Source organism: Oreochromis aureus, linkage group 16 (assembly GCF_013358895.1).
Source record: "Oreochromis aureus strain Israel breed Guangdong linkage group 16, ZZ_aureus, whole genome shotgun sequence".
NCBI lineage: Eukaryota > Metazoa > Chordata > Actinopteri > Cichliformes > Cichlidae > Oreochromis > Oreochromis aureus.
In genome coordinates, this window is record NC_052957.1 from 33,868,351 (window position 1) to 33,887,744 (window position 19,394).

The following is a 19,394-nucleotide window of genomic DNA, read 5'->3' on the forward strand; positions in this document are numbered from 1 at the left end:
TGAAAAATAGTCTCCCAACATTTTTCTTTTGTCTGCATTTTCAAAACTCATAAACCCAAATACAAGGTTTATAACCATGCCATGACCACCACCTCAGTGTGTGAGTGTGTGTGTGGTGGGGGGGGGATCACAACTCACAATAATTTCTAATGTGAGCTCTAGTAGATTTTCTTTGTGTACATGCTGTAATCCGCTGACATGCTGCTCTTTGTGGATTTACACAACTGAATTTGCCAACATGTACACAGTTTCATGAGCCATCTTGGCTGAGTTACATTTTCTGCACTAACAATAAACTTAATATTGTCTTTATACGAGACTATAGTTGGTAAAAATGGGGAATTCACATTTATTTTCACTGCTATAAAAATAAAACACCGTGATTCTAGCTTTGTTTGTTAGTGTGTAGAACAAATCTGATGACAACTCCCAGAAAGCTCAAACTAAGGTGACTTAATTACTAAGCAATTTAAACAACCTCACATATGTTAACAGGGTGAAAATAGTATTTGCTGAAGGCAGTTTAAGGCAGCTCCAAACGGGCTGACAAAGCTACTGAGAATAAACAGGGAAATGTAAATATTTCCTGCCAGCAGGTGACGCTCAAAGCGCGAAGGTTTCGGTGGGATCACGTGACTGTCTATGTCCGGGTGAGAGGTGAGGTTCCTGGTTTGAATACGCTGACAACACCAGTTTGTGTTTACACTCTAAATGTTTTAGTTTTCTAAACGAGGCAACAGTTCAAGGTACGAACATTCTTGAATGTATGTTTCCTGGTCTTAGCATGCTAGCAGAAGAAGTGTGCTCACGGTAGTTAGAGGACGAAACGGATTGGTGGAACCGTTTTAGCCAGACTCTGGGATTATATCCGAGCAGCTACCTGCAGAGGGGAAAGCTGCGCTTCCACATTAAAGAACATGTTGCTCAACAGTCAGGTAGTCAGTAGCTAGCTCATATGGTGAGGAGGAAATCACGCTAGACCTGTGGAGAGATCAACCTCTGTTATAAAACGTCCTCCGCTTTATTTTGCTCTGACAATAATGCTGTATAAGTATAAAACCTGCTTAAAACGATTAAACGCCTCAAAAGTCCTTCATATCCTTTAAAACAGGCTGACCGTTAAGTGACGTACGTTGATCGTGACACCTAATGTCAATAACGTAATGTACACATACGTCTCCATCCGGTCAGCTGCTACACCAAATATGGATGTGAGCATTATAACGATTCCCAAAAGCTGCATAGATGTTCCTAATCCTGGTACCCTAGGCAGTTTATATAAACTTAGCACAAATGTAAAGAAATTTGTGTTTTCTCAGTTATTACAGACTGCAGCAGCCAGTTTCTGGTCTCACAGCCTGCCATGACTGTGTCTGACGGTAGTGCCGGTGTTTGCAACATGTGCACGGAAACCTAAATATGTGAAGGGACAAGTTGGGCCAATGGTGCAAATTCTGGGTTAGGGTTGTTACCACACCAGCACTGACTACCAGTTAACTCCTGGCAGTAGTAGTGAGAAGATCAATAATTAGTTGATTAGTTGCCCACATCCCTAATCTAAAGTTGTTATGGCTGTGTGTAACTTTTAAATGACCTATTTGCATCAGCTGCATCAGCTCTCTGTGTTTATAATTTACCTTTAATGTGTTTCATTTCAGTTCAAGGGTTGGACACAAACATCAAACAGACATGTGACATTAGTATGTAGTTTTGAAGGGACCTAAACTTTGATGGATGTACCACGAAGTAAGTTCAACATAGCCAGTTTGGATTAGCTGGCTCGTCAAAACCTGAAATCCCAGGTGGGTATTACAACAGCAGGTTTCATATTTCCTGTTTCTGCTTCAGTCTCTGCGTGCACTTGCACAAAAAGCTCTGTTTGACATGTAAGTTTACTCTAGTTCTGCACAGAATGAGTTGATTGTGTCCCTCCACCTGTAATGATGTCAGAGACATGATGAGGAGTGGGTGATGGAGATCTGTGAAGACCATAAAAATTACAGCAATGCAGAAAAGATTTGCTGCCTTTTCTCCTTTGCCCCAAAACTGGGCGCACACACACACACACACACACACACACACACTAGGTCGAATGAGAAACCCGAACATTTTTTGCCAGTTTTTATATTTAGTTTGAGTTTAGTTTGGTTTATTTGTGTGTGTTTTTTTTCCCCAAAATTTAAATTAATTCACTCATTTACTAAAGTCATGTGTGTCCTGGTGCACTGCAGACAGGTGGACTTCCAAACATGGAAGAAGAGTTGTTGATAGGCTGGCAGGAAGAGAAGCTGCATCTTAAACAGGAGGTGTGTCGGCTGCAGGAGGAGCTGGCAGAGAGTCATGCTGAAAAAGATGAGCTGGAGTCCAGGAACAGAGCTCTGAAGGACAGGGTGAGAAGGGTCAGGGGGAGTTTTGCTGATCATTAGATGAAGTTAAGCCTTTACATCTTTCTCTCTCCATCCTCCCACCAGCTGTGCCGGTCGTTGTCTCCCTCACTTGCTCTCTCTCTGCAACTAGAGGGCGAGCAGAGGGAATGGAAGAAGAAGGTAAGGGAGGGGAGAGAGAGGGAGGCCAGGCAGGCCCTGCTGATCCATAGGCTCCAGAACAAGGTGAGGCCAAAGAGTCTTGCTGTACTCATAATTGGAGTAGATGTAGTGGGAGATGGAAAATATTGATTGTGATTTTACTGCAGGTGTTGGAATACAGAGAACGATGTCAGCATTTAGAGCTTCAGCTGCAGGATAATCATACACAGATGCTCAGCACTGAGGTCAGACTTAAGTATTAGTATTTGCAGTGCTACTAACACACTGCCTGCTACGATACAGTACAACTACCACAGCGAGTGTCGACATACAGCTGTTATGTGTTTGCTTTAACAGAGAATCATAGATGACTCTCTGGAAAGCGCTCTTCTCAGACTGGAGGAGGAACAACAGAGGTAAGTGGGAATGTCTGTCTGTGCTGGGTTAGACCTGCTGTGACCACATGAATATAGACACTCAAATTCTGGTGACACGCTTTTGTTTGGAAATCAAAGCAAGAAGTTGTGAATTAATTCTTACGCAGAAACTAAGGCTACGTTCACACTGCAGGCGAAAGCGCATCAAATCCGATTTTTCTGACCCTATGCGACCCATATCCGATCATGGTATGACAGTGTGAACGGCACAAATCCGATATTTTCAAATCCGATCTGGGTCACTTTCATATGTGGTACTGAATCCGATACATATCCGATGTTTTAGAAAGCGACTGCTGTTTGAACGGTCATGTCGCATTAAATCCGTCTTTTACGTCACTGACACAAGACGGACGCCAATCATCAGCACAGGAGAAGACATCGCGAACGCTTCCTGACCATCCAGTGTAGATGTCAGTGAAACTGTTGGGAAGACAACGTGAACATTTTATTTGTACTGTATAATCTGCAGATTCTGACAGAAATCTGCAGCTATCCTTTGAAGCACCGCTCCTCTAAAACAGCAATAAGGATCATTATTAGGTTATCTACATTATTATGTAAATAACAAAATAACTTAAAGCAAAATTTGGAAACATAAAGTCCGAAGTCTTTATATTAAGGGCCATCAGTCAAACAATATTGTTTGCTCTGGGTCTAAACAGAGCGTGTTGTGTGTGACGTCTTCTTTTGCGCATGCGGGCCGCTTTGAGCGTTCACACTAGAGCGCGTTTGCTGTCGCATTTTATTTGTAGTGTGAACAACATTATTGTGCGATCTATTGTACAATATAAAGCGCCTTGAGGCGACTTTTGTTGTGATTTGGCGCTATATAAATAAAATTGAATTGAATTGAATTGAATTGAATTGAACAAGCAGACAAAAAAATCGGATTTGATCAAAAAATCAGAGGGTTTAAAAACAGCGTCCTCACTAAACTGTGGCAGATATCCATCTGTGATGATCTGTCAAAACATCTGACTCTGATCATTAACTGTAATCAGAATAATTTATGATTTTATTTATTTTTGCTCAAAAGTAAAAATTTATGTAAATGAGGTCGCAAAAGCCTTCAATTTAAAATGGACTAAAGAAGTGGTGTGACGGGGTGACCTTTGACCCCAGAGGAAAACAGGTGATTGATGAGCTGATTCAAAAACAGCATTCTCACTAAAGTTCAACACACACCGCTCTGTGGTAAGTCAAAATATTTCAATGTTTCATGTTATTTTCAGTCAAAAACAGGGTGTCTGTGTACAAAATGAGAAGAACAGGAAACACAGGATTAACAATACTTTAAATAACTGGGATCATTTTGACCCCAGAGGATAAAAGGAGTGCAGCTTTATGAGTGTTAGCATCAACAATTATTTATTGTTCTTGCTTATAAGATGTTTCAGAAGTTCTGATCATTTCAAAAGGTGTGCAAACGTTTTCATGCAGCCGTGCACCAAAAGTGGAATTCTGCAAAGTTATCAGTGCTAATTATTGTCAAATCATTTTGCTGCTTCTTCCATGCCAGCCTCAACCATTGTACATTTATGTGTTCATCAGTGCATCCACCTCATGTTGGTCTGAATACTGAATTTTACAGAACACAACGAGCAATGATTTTATTTCTTAGTGTAATTAAAACACCTGCAGTACAGTACATATACTAAACAGTCACAAAAATATTACATCATTTAAATGTAGCTTTTTGCTATTTTACATAAACTTGTATTGTTACTCACTTTAAGGAAACATTTAATTCTCTTGCCACATGGATAAGGACAATAACAGAGTCTGCTCGTCAGTCACTGGAGGGGATTCTCCTTCTGAAACATGGATGAAATTCCATTCATGCCTCTTACTATAAACACAGGAACCATTTGTATTTAAGCTTTGTCTGAGTAAAGGTGCATCCATCCACTCAAGCATGCAGCCCTTGATGTTTGTTACAGGTTTTCTTCCAGTGACCAAAAGTCATAACATCATTTTATTGTATTTAAAAAGGCGTTCTCAAACTCAGAGCCAGAATTACTGCTATAGCTGTTTAATTTAATGAAGTTCACTTATAATTGTGATTTTTCTACGCAAATATTGTCAGTTTTTTCATGACGGTTTAAAAAAGAAGTTTGTGGTTTTATTTGAAGGTACTGATTTAATAACTTATTGTCACCATATGTGTCTCCCTCCTCAGGTCAGTCAGTTTAGGTGACACCAATAGTCTCCTTTGCAAGCAACTTGTCCAATCAGAGCAGGCCAACCAGGCCCTGAAGGAGGACCTCCAGAAGCTGACGAATGATTGGATGACAGCTGTGGAGGAGGCAGAGCAGCGAGAGGCTGATTTGCAGAAAGAGCGAGAGGTCTGCAGTTTAATTGATTTTAAAGATGGCAGTTATTGTGTTTATATATTTATGTGTGTGTGTGTGTGTGTGTGTGTGTGTGTGTAGCGTCGGCTGTGTCTCGTGGGTGAGCAGCAGGCTCGGCTGCTGTCTATCTGGAGATCTGTGGCTGCTCTGAGACGAGACTGTCACGCTATGAAAACGGCTGCTGACAGGTACGTCTGAGGCGAGGCTTCACTCAAAGGACCGTCTCTGCAGTTGGTTCAGTCCAGTTATTAGCACCACCAATCGGCATGCAGAGGTATTCAAAGACCCTAAAGAAGAGAGAACTTTAGAAGGGGACAGGGTTCAGACCGTTTCCAAAATGACCAACCTGAGTTTGTAAACATGTTGACCCACCTGTCTGTGTCTGCAGGGACCTGTGGCAGCTGAGGGCCGAGTTTTCTCGTCTCTCATCCGTTCTCCTCTCCAGCTGTGACTCTGTCTCCTCCTCTCTGAGGCTCAGCACACTTCACATTAATCCTCTCTCCTTCTCCTCCGTTTCTCCCCCTCTTCTCACTCCCCACTTCCCTCCCTTTTCATTCTATTCTCCCCCTCCGTCCTCCGATCTGGCCCTCTGTCCTCCGAACTCTTCTGCACCTCCTCTCCTCTCATCATCCACAATGCAAATCTTTTCTTTGGGAGAGTTGGAACACAAAGAGGAGAAGGATGAGGAAAGGAGGGACGAGGAAGAGCAAGACATTTCAGAGGTGAAGTCTGTTCAGCAGACTCAAGTTTTACAGCTGCAGCAGAGGTAAATTAGTTTCTACCAGACGTTCAAACACATCCTGCACCTCCCTCTGTTCTCCTCTCGATCATTCTCCTTCTTTCTTTGCCAGGATTGAGGCGCTCGCTGGCTCACTGCAGACAGAGGTCAGTCTGAGGGAGGAGAGAGAGAGGGAGGCTGAGAGACATAGAGTAATACAGAGAAGCCTGCAGTCTGTGAGCCATGCTGTGATCAAACTGGTGAGTCTGTCATTATGTTGGTCAGATGTCCAAGGACAGCGTTTCTATTGCTGTCCTGTTTAATGAAGTGTTGTTACATGAGTACAGTTATTATTGAACACGTGACCAATTTTCTCAGTCAGTCTATTTCTCAAGTTGGTGTTGACATGAGATTCTCACCAGTAACAGCCCATCCAATATTCAAAGACATCAAACCATAGATGTTCATGCATTAATCGGTAATAATTAGAAGTGACATAGGGAAAATATTAAATACTCTTACTGAAATGTATTTAATGCTTTGTTGGTGACGACAGCTTCAAGACACCTTTTGTATGGAGAAATTGCTCAGGTGTGATTTTGGCCTGTTCTTCTACACAAACAGTGTTTTTAAATCCTGAAGGTTCTGCAAAGAGAACTCAAGTGCAGAGTTCATAGATTTTCATTTGGCTTCAGGTCAGCTGATTGGCTGGGCAGCTGTATTTTCTTTCTCTGAAACCAACTCAATCCTCAGCTGTGTGTCTTGCTAAAACAATTTCCTATTCATCCTTCATGTCTATGAAGCGTGCCAGTGCTGTATGCTGCGAAACAGCCCACAAACATGATGTTCCCACCTTCACTGTGGGTTTGGTGTTTTTGGGCTGATATGCAGTGCCCTTTGACATCCAAACATGGTGTGGATTACGGCATCTACAGAGTTCATTTTTAGTCTTGTCTGACCAAACTAAAGTTTACACTCACCATTTATAGGCATAGAGACCTGCAGAGACCTTGCACATTGAAATCTTGCCACCACACTGGGAGAGCACCATGAGGTTGTCCTCAGGGTACAGTATCACTTCGCTCTCACACTGCAGGCTTACTTGTGGTTCCTGGGATATTTAAAAGTAGAATGGGAGGCGGAGCCTTGAACTTGTAGCCTCCTCTTCTGTGGAAGAAACTCGCAGCTTGGATTCAGGAGACAGACCCCATCTCTACTTTTAAGATTAGGCTTAAGAATTTTTTGACAAAGCTTGAAGTTGGGGCTGGATCAGGTGACCCAGTGATGACGTGTCTCCCAGAGCTCTAGTTCAGGGACATCTACCTGTATCTTGTAGAGAAACGCTCCCCTTACATTGCTGCCAGGATCAAAGCTTTCAGAGTGTGGACAGCTGTGTGTTTTTGACCGAGATGGGTAAATAATGCCACCGTGTAGGAGATGAAGAACAAGAGATTGTTCATTGTTAAAGCACACGTAAGCGCTACATAATTCAATGAACTCGCACATGTCTTACGTTTAGTTGACTTTGACATTTACTGTGCAGTGTTAGAAAAGTTCTGCTAGTATTCATTTTCACATCAAAGTTGTTTCATAACAGTAAAGTTGACAGAGTATTCTTCCGATGTCAGAAAATCATTCCTACAGTTTGAATGAGCCACCACAGACAGCCAGGGTTGCTGTGGAGAAGCAGGGATTGGTGCGATTTGGCCCGTAAGGCGGGGTTAGGAGAGCTGTGTTCACGTACGGGTGCCATACTCTGTATTGCCTTTGGCAGCTGTAAATGAACATCAGTTAGTGCATCCAATAGCACTGCAGCTGTCTGTCACTTTTGCTAATTTAAACTAAAAGATGTTTGAAGGAGGGCAAAGGACGCAATACTGTTTTGCTCTCCAGGTGGGCGTGTCCCAGTAGCTCTGATGTCACGTGAAAGCTATGATGAGTCTGCGAGTGCGGGCAGGATTGGACGCAAATATTGTGGGAGCGGGTGGGAGTGACAAACGGACAGGAGGACTGAAGGGTAATGCTCAGGATTAAAAAGTAACGTAGTCCCACTCATGGCTCTACTTCCCATGATGCAACGAGCATTCTTCTCTCACCATGTGTTTATACACCACTGCATTTAATCGAGTTATTTTTAATCTCTGGCTGTTTCTCTCTGTTATTGTAGGGTCTTTACCTTCCAGTATACAGTCTATGAGGGGGCTGTTGTTGTGATTTGGTGCTATAGAAATATAATTGAATTGAATTCTTGCAGTAGTACGTGTTGATGGCTGGTCTACATGAAGAGCCTCTGTCAGCAGCAGTAAGTGAAGCATTTGAAGTTAGCCTGTGTTCTACTTTGTGTTCAGTCCAGAGTCCTGACCTCAGCCAGCAGTCAGTCGCTGAACATCTCCTCAGAGGGTGTCCTTAGCCTGGATCTGTCCTGCTTGCTTTCCGTCCTGTCTCAGACTGAGAGCGCCCTACAGTGGAGAAATGAGGAATTACAGGTAAACAACACAATATAGTTCTTATATGCAAAATCACTACTGTTTTTATGATTAATGTGTCAGTGTAGCCACAACATCTGCCTCCTGATCCCTGATTGTCTACAGGTTTTCACACAGTTTGGTTTGTTGGAAATGCAAGTATGTATTTGTCAGGTGAAATACTTCAAAGTGCAGGTTTTAACCCCAAAGTGCTGAAGTAGTTAAAAATGGGTATACTGTTCAAAACTTCATGTTACAGTACTGAGTGTTGGCTGTGCAAACTGACAGGATTAGTGCATCATTTTAAAGAGTTGTCTGTTTAGGCCCAGGTCCTGACACTACAGTCGTGTATTATACTGGTGTTCATGATTCCCAGTTTTTGGGAGTCGACACACAAAACAAGTCTGTGTGGACAACGCTGTGCAGCTGATCCTGAAGTGATATGAAAGCACCCCACTCGTACCAGAAAACAGGTTCAGCACAGAATTTGTCTTTAAACAAATACAGACAGCTACATTGTAACTGAAAATGATCATTTTCACACATTTCTGATAAATTCAATTTTTTCCTTTATGTTGTATAAAAGCATATGTGCATAATTTTGTAGGACAGCTCCTTAATTTTAACTAATTTAAATGAACTGAATGAAATTAAAAATCATTATCACATTTAAAATATTGCAAATGTATTTTAGATGTCTAAAGTTATTCAGCCTGATGTTCATTATACAGTCAAAAAGCAGCACACACATGCCTGCAGTCTGAATCAGTATGGTTATGCCTATGCTAGTCGAAAGCCTTACTGTGTGTGTGTGTGTGTGTGTCAGGGGGCACAGCGATCTCTGCAGCAGCTCGGTGAGCAGAGAGCAGCCCTGCACCTGCGACTGAAGCAGCTGGAGGACAACAACCAGCAGCTACACACACACACACAACAACAGCAGCAGGAGCTTGGCCACATTATGGACGTACTGAGCAGGTTCACACAGTGAAAACCAATTTAGATTTTATGCTACACTTTTGTGTAATTCATGCTTGTAAATGAATTAGTGAATGACACTGACAGAGTTTACAGCTCTGTATTTACCGATGTGTGTGACAGAGAGAAGGAGACGGCATCCTTCCTGCGTCTGCAGGTCGAGGAACTGCAGAGGAGGGAGGAAGAGCTGAGGAGAGAAAATCACAGACTGAGAAAGGAGAAAGATGAACAAGAGGAGAGAAACAGACAGCTGCAGACAGAAATGCGCAGACGGTACTCAGCATAGGTCACCACTGCACTGCACTGTGCTTTACTGGTTCATCAACAATGCACTGGTTTTGTTTCAGAGTTGAGACTGAGGTGTTGGAGAACGTCCAGCTGACAAAGCGGGAGACTTTGACCCAAGCAGAAATTTATAGTCTGAAGGTGAACAGGCTCACTCACTCAAGCAGTTTTTATACATGAACTGAGACGGCGCAGTGATGTGATATTTTGTGTGGAGACCAAATATCGATGTTTTATTCAATAAATGAAAATAGTAATAAACTCCTGCGTCACCATTCTGAGATAACGTTAGCCCAGCAAACTTGGAATAAATCAGCTCAACCATCCAACATAGAATTACAGAACTGCCAGTCTGACCCCATTCAACTACAGACTGATGATTTGCTGTTTGAAAAAGGTGATAAATCACATTAAATGTGATTAAAATACTACACTTATTGCAAAATGTGAAAAATCTCAATCATATATTGTGAAACTATCTTATTGTGGGCGGTTTAGCCTTTCTTACATTTAACACACAGCAGGAAATGGTCCCCTTCAGAAACTGTTGTCACTAAAATAAGTAGTGCGCCATTTAAAGCAGCTGAACATCTTGTGGTCTCGTCGTCCTCTTTTCTCGCAGGGAGCACTAGAGAGGGAGCAGCTGGACAAGCAGCGAGCAGAGGAAGATGCTTCTGATATGAGAGATGCCTTACAGAAGGTACAGACATGACACCGAGAACGTGTCCGCCCTCAGAGGAAGACTCTTAGCTTTACACTCATTTGCATAGAATGATATCCTGGCTGCCATCTTTGTCTCATCAGTCCAGGGAGTGCGTGTCGCGTCTGTCGATGCAGGAGAGCGCATTAAGACAGGAGGTGGAGGAGGGACGGGATGCGCTAGACAAGCTGTCCGCCCTGAACTCTTCTTTGGCCTCAGACAAGAGAGAGCTGCACAAACAGCTGCTGCAGGTACTCCTCCCTACATGCCCTCTCTCTGTGGCTTCCAGCTTTTAGTACATCATGTAAGTCAGTTCACGTGTCTGTTACCAGCTGGAGTCTGCGCTGTCAGAGGGCCAATCACAGCTGCAGGCTCAGAGGTCACAAGTCAGTTCTCTGGAGAGAGAAGTCAAAACCCTAAACATGGATTTCAGCAAGCTCAGGTGAGATCAGTTTGTACCCAAGTCCTCAGGCCAGAACAGTAAAGTTAATTTGATTTTAATCCTGAATAATTAGTGTGAATTGTGCTGTGTCTGTTAGAGTACAGAGAGAGGCAGAGGAAGATGCTGTTCAGCAGCTGAGAGAACGAGAGACAGAGCCGGAGGAAGACGGGAGGTTTCCCTCCGTGGGTGAGAGACAGGGGGCTGGACGGCAGTTGGATGAGCTGTCCTTTCAGCATGCCACGATGTGTGAGGAGCTGAAGGAGGTGCAGGACCAGCTGGGGCAAGCAATGGAGGAGGTGAAAAATAGGAGCATACAACAGCAGGAGCAGCTCAGAGAGAGTAGGCGCCTACAAGAGGAGCTGGATAGTCTGCAGAAACACAAGGAGCAGCTCGAAGTTGATCTGCAGGAGATCCGGTGCTGAGCACACTAAATAAAATCAGGATTCGTTTGTAGGGGTCGCATGCATACTGACATCCTGGCTCTCTCTCCTCCTGCAGGTCTCTGTCGCTGTCTGCCCACCAGCAGCTCAGTGAGCAGCAGAAGCATCTCTCACAGTCAGAGGTGGAAAGATGTCAGCTGAACACACACATCCACACTCTGAAGCAGGCCAAAGACACCTTACATGGTCAGTGACAGTACGCCTAAAGTCATAATATTAAACCTTTCTTCCTTAGATCTTGCTTAGAACAAGAAAAACATATAAATGTGGCAGTGATTCACAGCAACCAAATTCCAAAAAAGTGGTGAAGATGTATAAAATGGAAATAAAAACAGAATGCAATCATTGGCAGATCTCATAAACCAACATTTGATTCACAATAGAACATTAAACATGTTTGAATTGAGAAAATTGGCCTGTTTTAAGAAAACTATTAGTCAGTAACACATATCAATAAAGGTGGCAGCAAAAGGCTGAAAAATAAATAGTACCAAAGATTTTAGCTTAATTGGCAACATGATTGAGTATTAAAAGACATCTTAGAGAGGCTCTCTCCCAGGGTGATCGAGCTCTGACTTGTGTTCAGGTAGCATCGTTTGCTACGTGCCGCCTCTCTTCAACCAGCTTCTCAGATTTTCGATGGCTTTATTGCTTCACAGGACTCTGTGTAGTGACTGGGCCCAGAGCCCCTACACCCACCTCCACAGGTTTGCAGCATGGCTTTAGCCCCTGCCTCCAACAGTTGCCTACCAGGTCTGCTTATTTCCCCTCTTTCTTTCCTGAGCCTCCTCTAAGCAGCTTTCCCATGGGACAAACAACTCCAGCAACATGACAGGTTTACACTCCTCAGACAGCAGCAGGCTTGAGTGTGCTGGTTACAGTCCTGTCTCCCTCCAGTCTCCTGCTGTTCCCAGCAGCCTGTCTCGAGACCACAGCTGCTCTCCTCCTCGGACAGAGTTGTGATGATTGACTCGATAGTTCTGAGGACAACATGTCTCAAACTTTCTAACGTTCACACACACTCTGATTAAATGCAGTGTGAATGAATTCATCCCAGTGAACACACTCAAGTGAAACATATCAGTTGTGCTGACATTAATAGGAACAACAGTGATTTTGATGTAAATTAGTTTAGTTGTATTTAAAACTTTTTTTGTTTTTTTTAAAGGGGAGATCCGGTGTCTGAGAGGTGAGCTGGAGGAGATGATGTCCAGGGCAGAAGATGAGAAGAAGAGGAGGGAGATGAGTGAGGAGGAGAAGAAGGCACTGCAAGAGGACATGGAGAGGATGACAGAGGAGATAGAGAAACTGAGAAGGAGAAGAAGAAGGAGGGAGGAGATGGAGAGGAAGGATGAGACGGAGGCCGAACAGGAAGAAAGGAGTTTTTTTAGTGAGAACTCGGGGAAAAGAGAAGGAGCTGAGGTGCTGAGGAATTACATTGAGGGATTAACTGAGGAGGTGGAGGAGAGGCAAAGAGAAGAGGAGAAAATGAGGAAGGAGGTAATAGAGATGAAGACTCAAATCAACCTCATGATAGAAAGAGTACAGCGATTAGAGGGAGAGAAGGAGGAACTGGAAGAGGAGCTAAAGAGGACAGAGGAAAGGCAGAGAGAGGAGAAGGAGTTTTGGGAGGAGAGGAGAAGAGAGGAGACGAAGCAGAGGGACAGAGAAGTGGAAGCCCTCTGTGAGCGGATGGAGAGATTAAAAAGGGAGGAGGAAAGAGAGAAGAAGGTGGACCAGCTGAGGACAGAAGCAGAGAGGGACAGATGGAGGGTGAGAGTGGAAGAACAAGAGGAGGAGATTAACAGACTGAAAAAAGAAATCTCAACATTACAAGAGGATGAAAGGAGAAAGAAAGACAAACTGCTAGAGGAGAAGGAGGAGGTGGTTGCAAAGCTGCTCGAGAAGCTAAAGGAGAAAGCAGCGGAGGCAGAGCTGATGACGCAAAGGCTGAATGTGGCCAATGAGAAGTTTAATGAAGTTAAGGCGGAGGCGAAATGTAAGGAGCAGAGCCTGGAATTACAGGTGAGGGAAAGAGAAGAAGTAGTGGAGGAGCATCGGGAACATCTGAAGGAGGGGGAGGAGGAAGGAGAGAGAGACCATCAAGAGGTGAATGCCAGACTAAAGCAAAAGGAGGTAAGGGGGGACCACCTGGAAGGAAGTTGGAAGGGTATGGAAAAAGATGACACGATCTCCTCCCAGGTTAGGGAGCTACAGGAGGGACAGACAAAGAGCGAGGGAGCAAGGAAAAGAGTAAAAGAAATGGAGGAAGCCCGTGACAGGCTGCAGGTGGAGATAAAGGAGTGGCAGGAGAGAGCAGAACACAGCGAGAGTGAGGCTACAAAGCTTAACCATATCTGTGTGGAGCAAGAGGAGGAGGTGCAGCGGTTAAGAGCTGTACTGGAGGAGAAGGAAGAGGAGAGAAGAGAATGGGAGGCACTAAGTAGAACTGAGAAAGAAAACACGAGGAGACTGCAAAGTAAGCTGATGGAGGTTGGGGAGGAGAAGAAGAGATTAGAGGAGAAACTTAGGGAGGCCGAGGAAGAGAAAGAAGCACTTAGGAGAGCTGGGGAGGAGACAAAAAGGCTGAAGGAACAACTGTCGGAAGTAGAAAGTGACATGAAGGACCAAAGAGAGGAGCTGAGGAAGATGTTTGAGGAGAAGAGGAGACTGGAGAACACACTAAAGGAAGTTGAGGAGGCGATGAAAGGAAAAATGGATGAGCTGATGATACTGAGGGAAGAGAAGAAACGTCTGCAGGATAAATCGATAGAGAAGGGAACAGAAGCTGATGGACAAATGAGAACGAAAGAGCAGCAAGCCAGGCTGCTGGACACCGAGGAGGAAGAGGCATCGGCTCTTAGGAAGGAAGTGCAGAAGGAGATGGAGAGAAGCAATCTAGAGATGTCGGTGCTTAGGGAGGCGGTACAAAAGGAGAAAAGAAGGAAGGAGGAGGCACAAGATGAGCTGTTAAAATGGAGAGAAGAAGCACAATATCTCAGAGAGGTGTGGGGAGAGGAGACGCAGGAAGAGCTGAGGACGACTAAGATGGAGTTACTGGTTATTAAAAAAGAGCTGCAAAAAGAACAAAATGAGAAGGAGCAGATAAAAGAGAAGCTACGGAGGACGGAGGAAGAGGTGACAGCTCTCAAGGAGGAAGTGCAGGAGATGGAAAAAAATAAGCTGACAAAGACGAAAGATGAATTTCCTCAGAAGGAGATGAGAGGAGTGAAGCAGAGCGTGGAGGTGATGGTGCAAAACTCCCTGCAGAGTCAGGTACTTCAGTCTGTCAGTCACACAAACGCTGGTTACACTGTAGAAAAACAGTCGCCCTTACAGTGATACTGCTCGAACTGAGGTCAAACTGCTTGAACCCTCTGTAGCAGGGGTGTCAAACATACGGCCCACGGCCTGATATACAATCATATCCAGCCTGAGAGACGATTTCACACCTCAGTTGTTAATAGACGTTGATATGTGGGAGCCAAATCTTCATCACTGCTGAGAATCGATGCAGGCAGGGGTGGGACTTTATTTTGATAGGCTCACCATGTGGCCAATCATACGTAAAGACAGACTGGGATCATACCATTACCAGTCTTTTGGGATGTCAAATGGTATGACTTTCCAGAAGACAGCAAGTGTAGTGGTACAGGCCAGGTACATAGAAAGACGGGAGAGCAAGCGTGTCGGGAAATAGTGAAGGAAGGAGTGAAAACGTGACATGAGCAGCATCTGGCTGCATTTCAGTGATACTGGGTGTCTGAATGAGGCCTGACTGTGCGCTTGAAGCCATTTTATAATTCTTAACTTGTTTCATCTGCTTCTCACCACAAACAAGCAACTTTTTGAACTTTTAACTGTATTTTCACAAGTTTTACAGCTTTTTCCAATGATAAAAACTTCCCCTATGGCCATTCATACTACATAGAATAATTAAACAATAAACTTAACCCCAGTGCCTCCAGTACTGGGGGCGAAATGGAAAACATCTGGTTTAACGGGATGTACCGCCAGATCCTCGGAAACATTCAGAATGTAAGCTAAACGCTCACAAACCATTTCAACAACCACCAAGCAGCTAAAACAAGCTATAAAATATGTGCAAGTCCTCGTATAGTGTTTGTTCAATGCCTGCACTCTGCTATCAGATCAAACTGTGAATTATAGCTCTGCCCCACTATATTGATCATTCAAACTTGTGTTATCAAGGAATTTATTGAAGTTGATCACAGGGTGTTAAATGCTTCTGAGCTGAAAAACATGCTACATAAGTTCACAAAGACTCATAAATCTGGGGTTGAGCTTAAGCATTATTTTAAATAAAGTCATCTCGTATATGGGTTGCATTTAATCCCTATGGCACTGTTCTGTTAATTTGTCATTGTAATGTAACTGTTTTTATTGCTGATGTGCAGGTGGACACTCTGAGTCAGAGCACAGAGGAGATGGGGCAGGGCAGGGATGGAATCGGATTAGCTCGATCACAGCAAACAGATGCAGCTTTGATGGGCTATAAAAGGAGAGCCCAGCAGGAGGAGCAGAGCCCAGTGGCCACGTCTGATACAAAGGTCAGTTTGTGGTCAGGTTGTCAGTGCAGCTGTACTCAAAGAACACAAGTGCATCGACAGGAAACAGGTTGTAAAGTGGAGCTGTGTGGGAAAAATGTGTCTGCAGGGTTTGAAGGAGAGACTGATGGTCCTGCAGAGTCTGGTGGCTGAACTGGAACTGGATCAGAAACGACTGAATAAGAAAAACTTTCATCTGGAAAATCAGAAAGACAAACTGAAAAGAGCGACACACACACTGAGAGAGACGCTGCAACAGGTATACACAACAATGAGACAGGTACACGTGCACACACCCAGAGAGACGCTGTGTACACATCTACATTAAGCCACAGTGACACAGGTACACAGCCCAGTCATACAGCAGGATGCAGTTTGTCTTAAGTGACCTGAGTTGATTGCAACCACTTCCCAGCAGATGTGCCGCGGAGCTTTAAAGAAACGTTGCCGTATCTTTGCTCCACGTCACATAAAATAGTGTTGGATCTATTTTTAACACAAGAAGTGTCGAGTTGCACACAGCAAGGTAAAGATGGCAGGAACTAGGACCCAGGAGCAGCACGGAGAATCTGGTCAAACTATATTCTGATATAGGATATAATCTGGTCACTATATTTGCTCCTGGTGTAAACTAGCTGTACAAAGGGACTGTGTCAGAGTCACAGACCCAGTGTGTGCCTAAGACGAGACAGATTTCAATGTGCAGACACAACACTAAGAAAGGTATACAGATACACAGCATTGAGACACACTGATATGAATACTTATTATTGTGTATTTCAGGTGGCGGAAGAGCGGTCGAGGCTCAGACAGCAGCTGAGTGAGAGCATGCAGGTGAGACACACAGTTCCCTTATTACAGTACTAATTACAGGTTGTGTTAGGGTAAGTGCATTTCTCCAGACACTGACTATCAGGTATGTGTTTACGACAAATGTCAAAAGAGGAAAGTGTGGTTGCAAACCTATTGTGTGTTTTAGGGGTCTTTAAACAGCACAGACGAGCAGCAACTGAGGAGCAAAGTGAGGGAGCTACAGGACCAGGTGAGTGCAAAGCACAAAAGAAGACTTCCTGGTGTTTTGATGTCAGGTGGGTGCTGATGATGTCTCTGTATCTCCTCTCCTCCAGGTGAAGCAGCTCCAGTTTGCACTGGCTGTCGGTCAGCAACAAAGGGCAGAGTTCATTCAGCAGTCCTCCAGAAACAGCCAGTCAATGCTCTCTCTGAGACTTGACCTCAGTGATTCACTAGCAACTATCACACAACATCCAATCCCATCCATCCTAGAGTCTGAGACACAGCGATTGGACCGTAGCATGAGGGAGGAGGAGCTCAGAATGTCCTTCAGCCAGCTGTGAAAATTCACGACCACATGTTCTTAATTACTTTACACTCATTAAGTTGAGTTGTAGAGCTGTCTTGGATTGGCTTCGTCCCATCGTCTCCATTTAAACTCTTCTCTGTGAGCTCTTTACCTCATGTTTATTTATTTAACCTTTATTTATACAGGCAGTCCCACTGAGACCTGGTGTCTCATTTACAATAGAAACACGTGTCCCACAGGTTCTGCCACGTACTCATCCAAATCGAGCTCTTCCTGTCAGAGGATTCGAAGCAACTAATGAAATCAGCCAATCAGAATACAAAGGGAACTGATGCACAATACACCTGCTTTTCTCACTATTAAAGCCAAAACAACCTTTTCTGCATTTGTTAGAATACACACAGAATTAACACGATTTAATAACAGGTCTGGTGACTATTGCTGCATTTTAAACATTACTACGGTCTTCTTCTGTGACCTTATGGTTTCTTTTCTCTGCATCACACAAAGCAAAGAAACTCTTATTTTGGTTCCTTCAAATTATTTTCAGTGTTTCTGCATATTTATTCTTCTGTTTTTGTTCTGTGGTTATACTGGTCATATTTCACATGCTGGCACTTTAATATTTTTGTCTCATTTTATTACCATTCTTTCTGTATACAGCCATGTAATAACAACGGCACCTTTTTACAGTCACAAAGCTTCACAAGCTGATAAACGTTTACAGTCCAACAATGCCGCTTATTTATATTTGTGTTTGTTTTAATGAGCAGCTCTTCCTCGAGCATAAACCCAGACTCACCTGAGTCAGAGTGGCTCAGGTGAGTCTGGGCCATCATGTTGTCTTTTCTAGATCCAAAAGTGACAATTTTTAACACTACCTTATTAAGGTGGCCACCCTAATTACCAAGATGTATTTAAATTGCACAGGTGTAAGGTGTACCCATTTATACTGAGTACTAATATTAATAAAATAATAGTCACTCTGCAAAACTGAAGGATCATGGATGCAATGTTGACAGCAGCTGTGATACTTGGACACAGATTAATCCAGAACAAGTGTCAGAATTGGCCAGTCTAAGGGGAAGTGCCACTAAATGTTTGCTCAAACCCTGAAATACATTGCATTGCCTTTCCCACAGTCCTCCAGTCTGAGCTTACTCAGGCTCATGTTGAAGTCAAAGATCAACTCGTGGCGTGTATTTGTGTGTACACATGTGCGGCCAGCTCGAGGAAGAGTCCCGGGAGAGAGCTGCACCTGAATCAGCTGACTGGCCTTCCAGTTCATTTCCTGTTTTGTAAAATCACTGTCAGAGTGCGTAGAAGAGTAAATTAACTTGTACAAGTTTACATTTTTACAAAAACTGAAATCCCAGATTTATGATAATTTGCTGTTTTTAGTACTTAACATGAACACTTTTATAGTTATTCATTTATCAACATATAAGAGCGGAGACAGCGATGACATCACACATTTATTATCATCTCGTCTCATTTTCTGTTACACATTAATCATGAGTGGTTTGTCTTATAAGCTGACTGATGGAAAATTGTCACAGTTGGATCTTAGAGATGTAAACATGAGGCTCAAATGACTTTAAGACTAATGCTGAACTAAACGTGTGTAAAGTGACATATTAAATGCAGCTGCAGACACTTTGTTCTGAACTTTTCACAGTTTGAGGTTCAGTCTTTAAATGCAGCTGTGATGCCCAGCCCGGATAGCTTTAGTTTTGACTTAACAGCTACTTTTAAAAGTTATTTGTATTTTATAATAAAATTATTCTAAAGTTGTCAAACATTTTATGTTCTCTGAATGTTGAATTCACAGAATGATACTGAAATAAATCATAAATGCTATTTTGATTTTTCTTTTACAAAAATATATTTTAAGTAGCAGAAAACAGAAGCTTGTAAATGTTTCCAAAGTGACAAAGTGGACGTGGTGGCAGATACCACTGTGAAAAAATCTGAACAAATGAACATGTTAATAGTTTTGATATTAAACATCTGGTGATATATATGTGGACAAAGATGGGGAAATGATCACACAACCGTGAAGGAGGATACTCCAAGTGCGTAGGACAGGGGTCGGCATCCCGCGGCTCTTTCATCCTTATACTGCGGCTCCGCGTGGCTTTGGAAAGTAAATTATAAGTAAGTA

General features: G+C 43.3%; 1 protein-coding gene across 2 annotated transcripts; it reads left to right on the plus strand.

Annotated features, from left to right (window-relative positions):
- The first annotated feature begins 648 nt into the window (after nt 1-648).
- On the plus strand, nt 649-19,090 carry si:dkey-230p4.1 (centrosome-associated protein CEP250). Of its 2 annotated transcripts, XM_031754878.2 has the most exons (25): nt 649-746; nt 1,659-1,802; nt 2,232-2,390; nt 2,472-2,609; nt 2,693-2,770; nt 2,883-2,941; nt 5,145-5,310; nt 5,398-5,504; nt 5,705-6,082; nt 6,168-6,294; nt 8,383-8,520; nt 9,326-9,474; nt 9,598-9,747; nt 9,822-9,900; nt 10,382-10,459; nt 10,564-10,710; nt 10,792-10,901; nt 10,999-11,316; nt 11,400-11,527; nt 12,510-14,617; nt 15,760-15,912; nt 16,019-16,168; nt 16,693-16,743; nt 16,889-16,951; nt 17,037-19,090. In XM_031754878.2, the coding sequence occupies exons 3-25, from the start codon at nt 2,250-2,252 to the stop codon at nt 17,262-17,264; spliced, it is 5,244 nt and encodes a 1,747-aa protein (XP_031610738.2). In that variant the 5' UTR covers nt 649-746; nt 1,659-1,802; nt 2,232-2,249; the 3' UTR covers nt 17,265-19,090. The 2 variants fall into 2 exon arrangements, with proteins under 2 accessions (XP_031610738.2, XP_031610740.2); XM_031754880.2 differs by lacking the exons at nt 649-746; nt 1,659-1,802; nt 2,232-2,390; ... (2 more) ...; nt 2,883-2,941; nt 5,145-5,310 and having other exon boundaries at nt 5,452-5,590.
- Nucleotides 19,091-19,394: the final 304 nt, after the last annotated feature.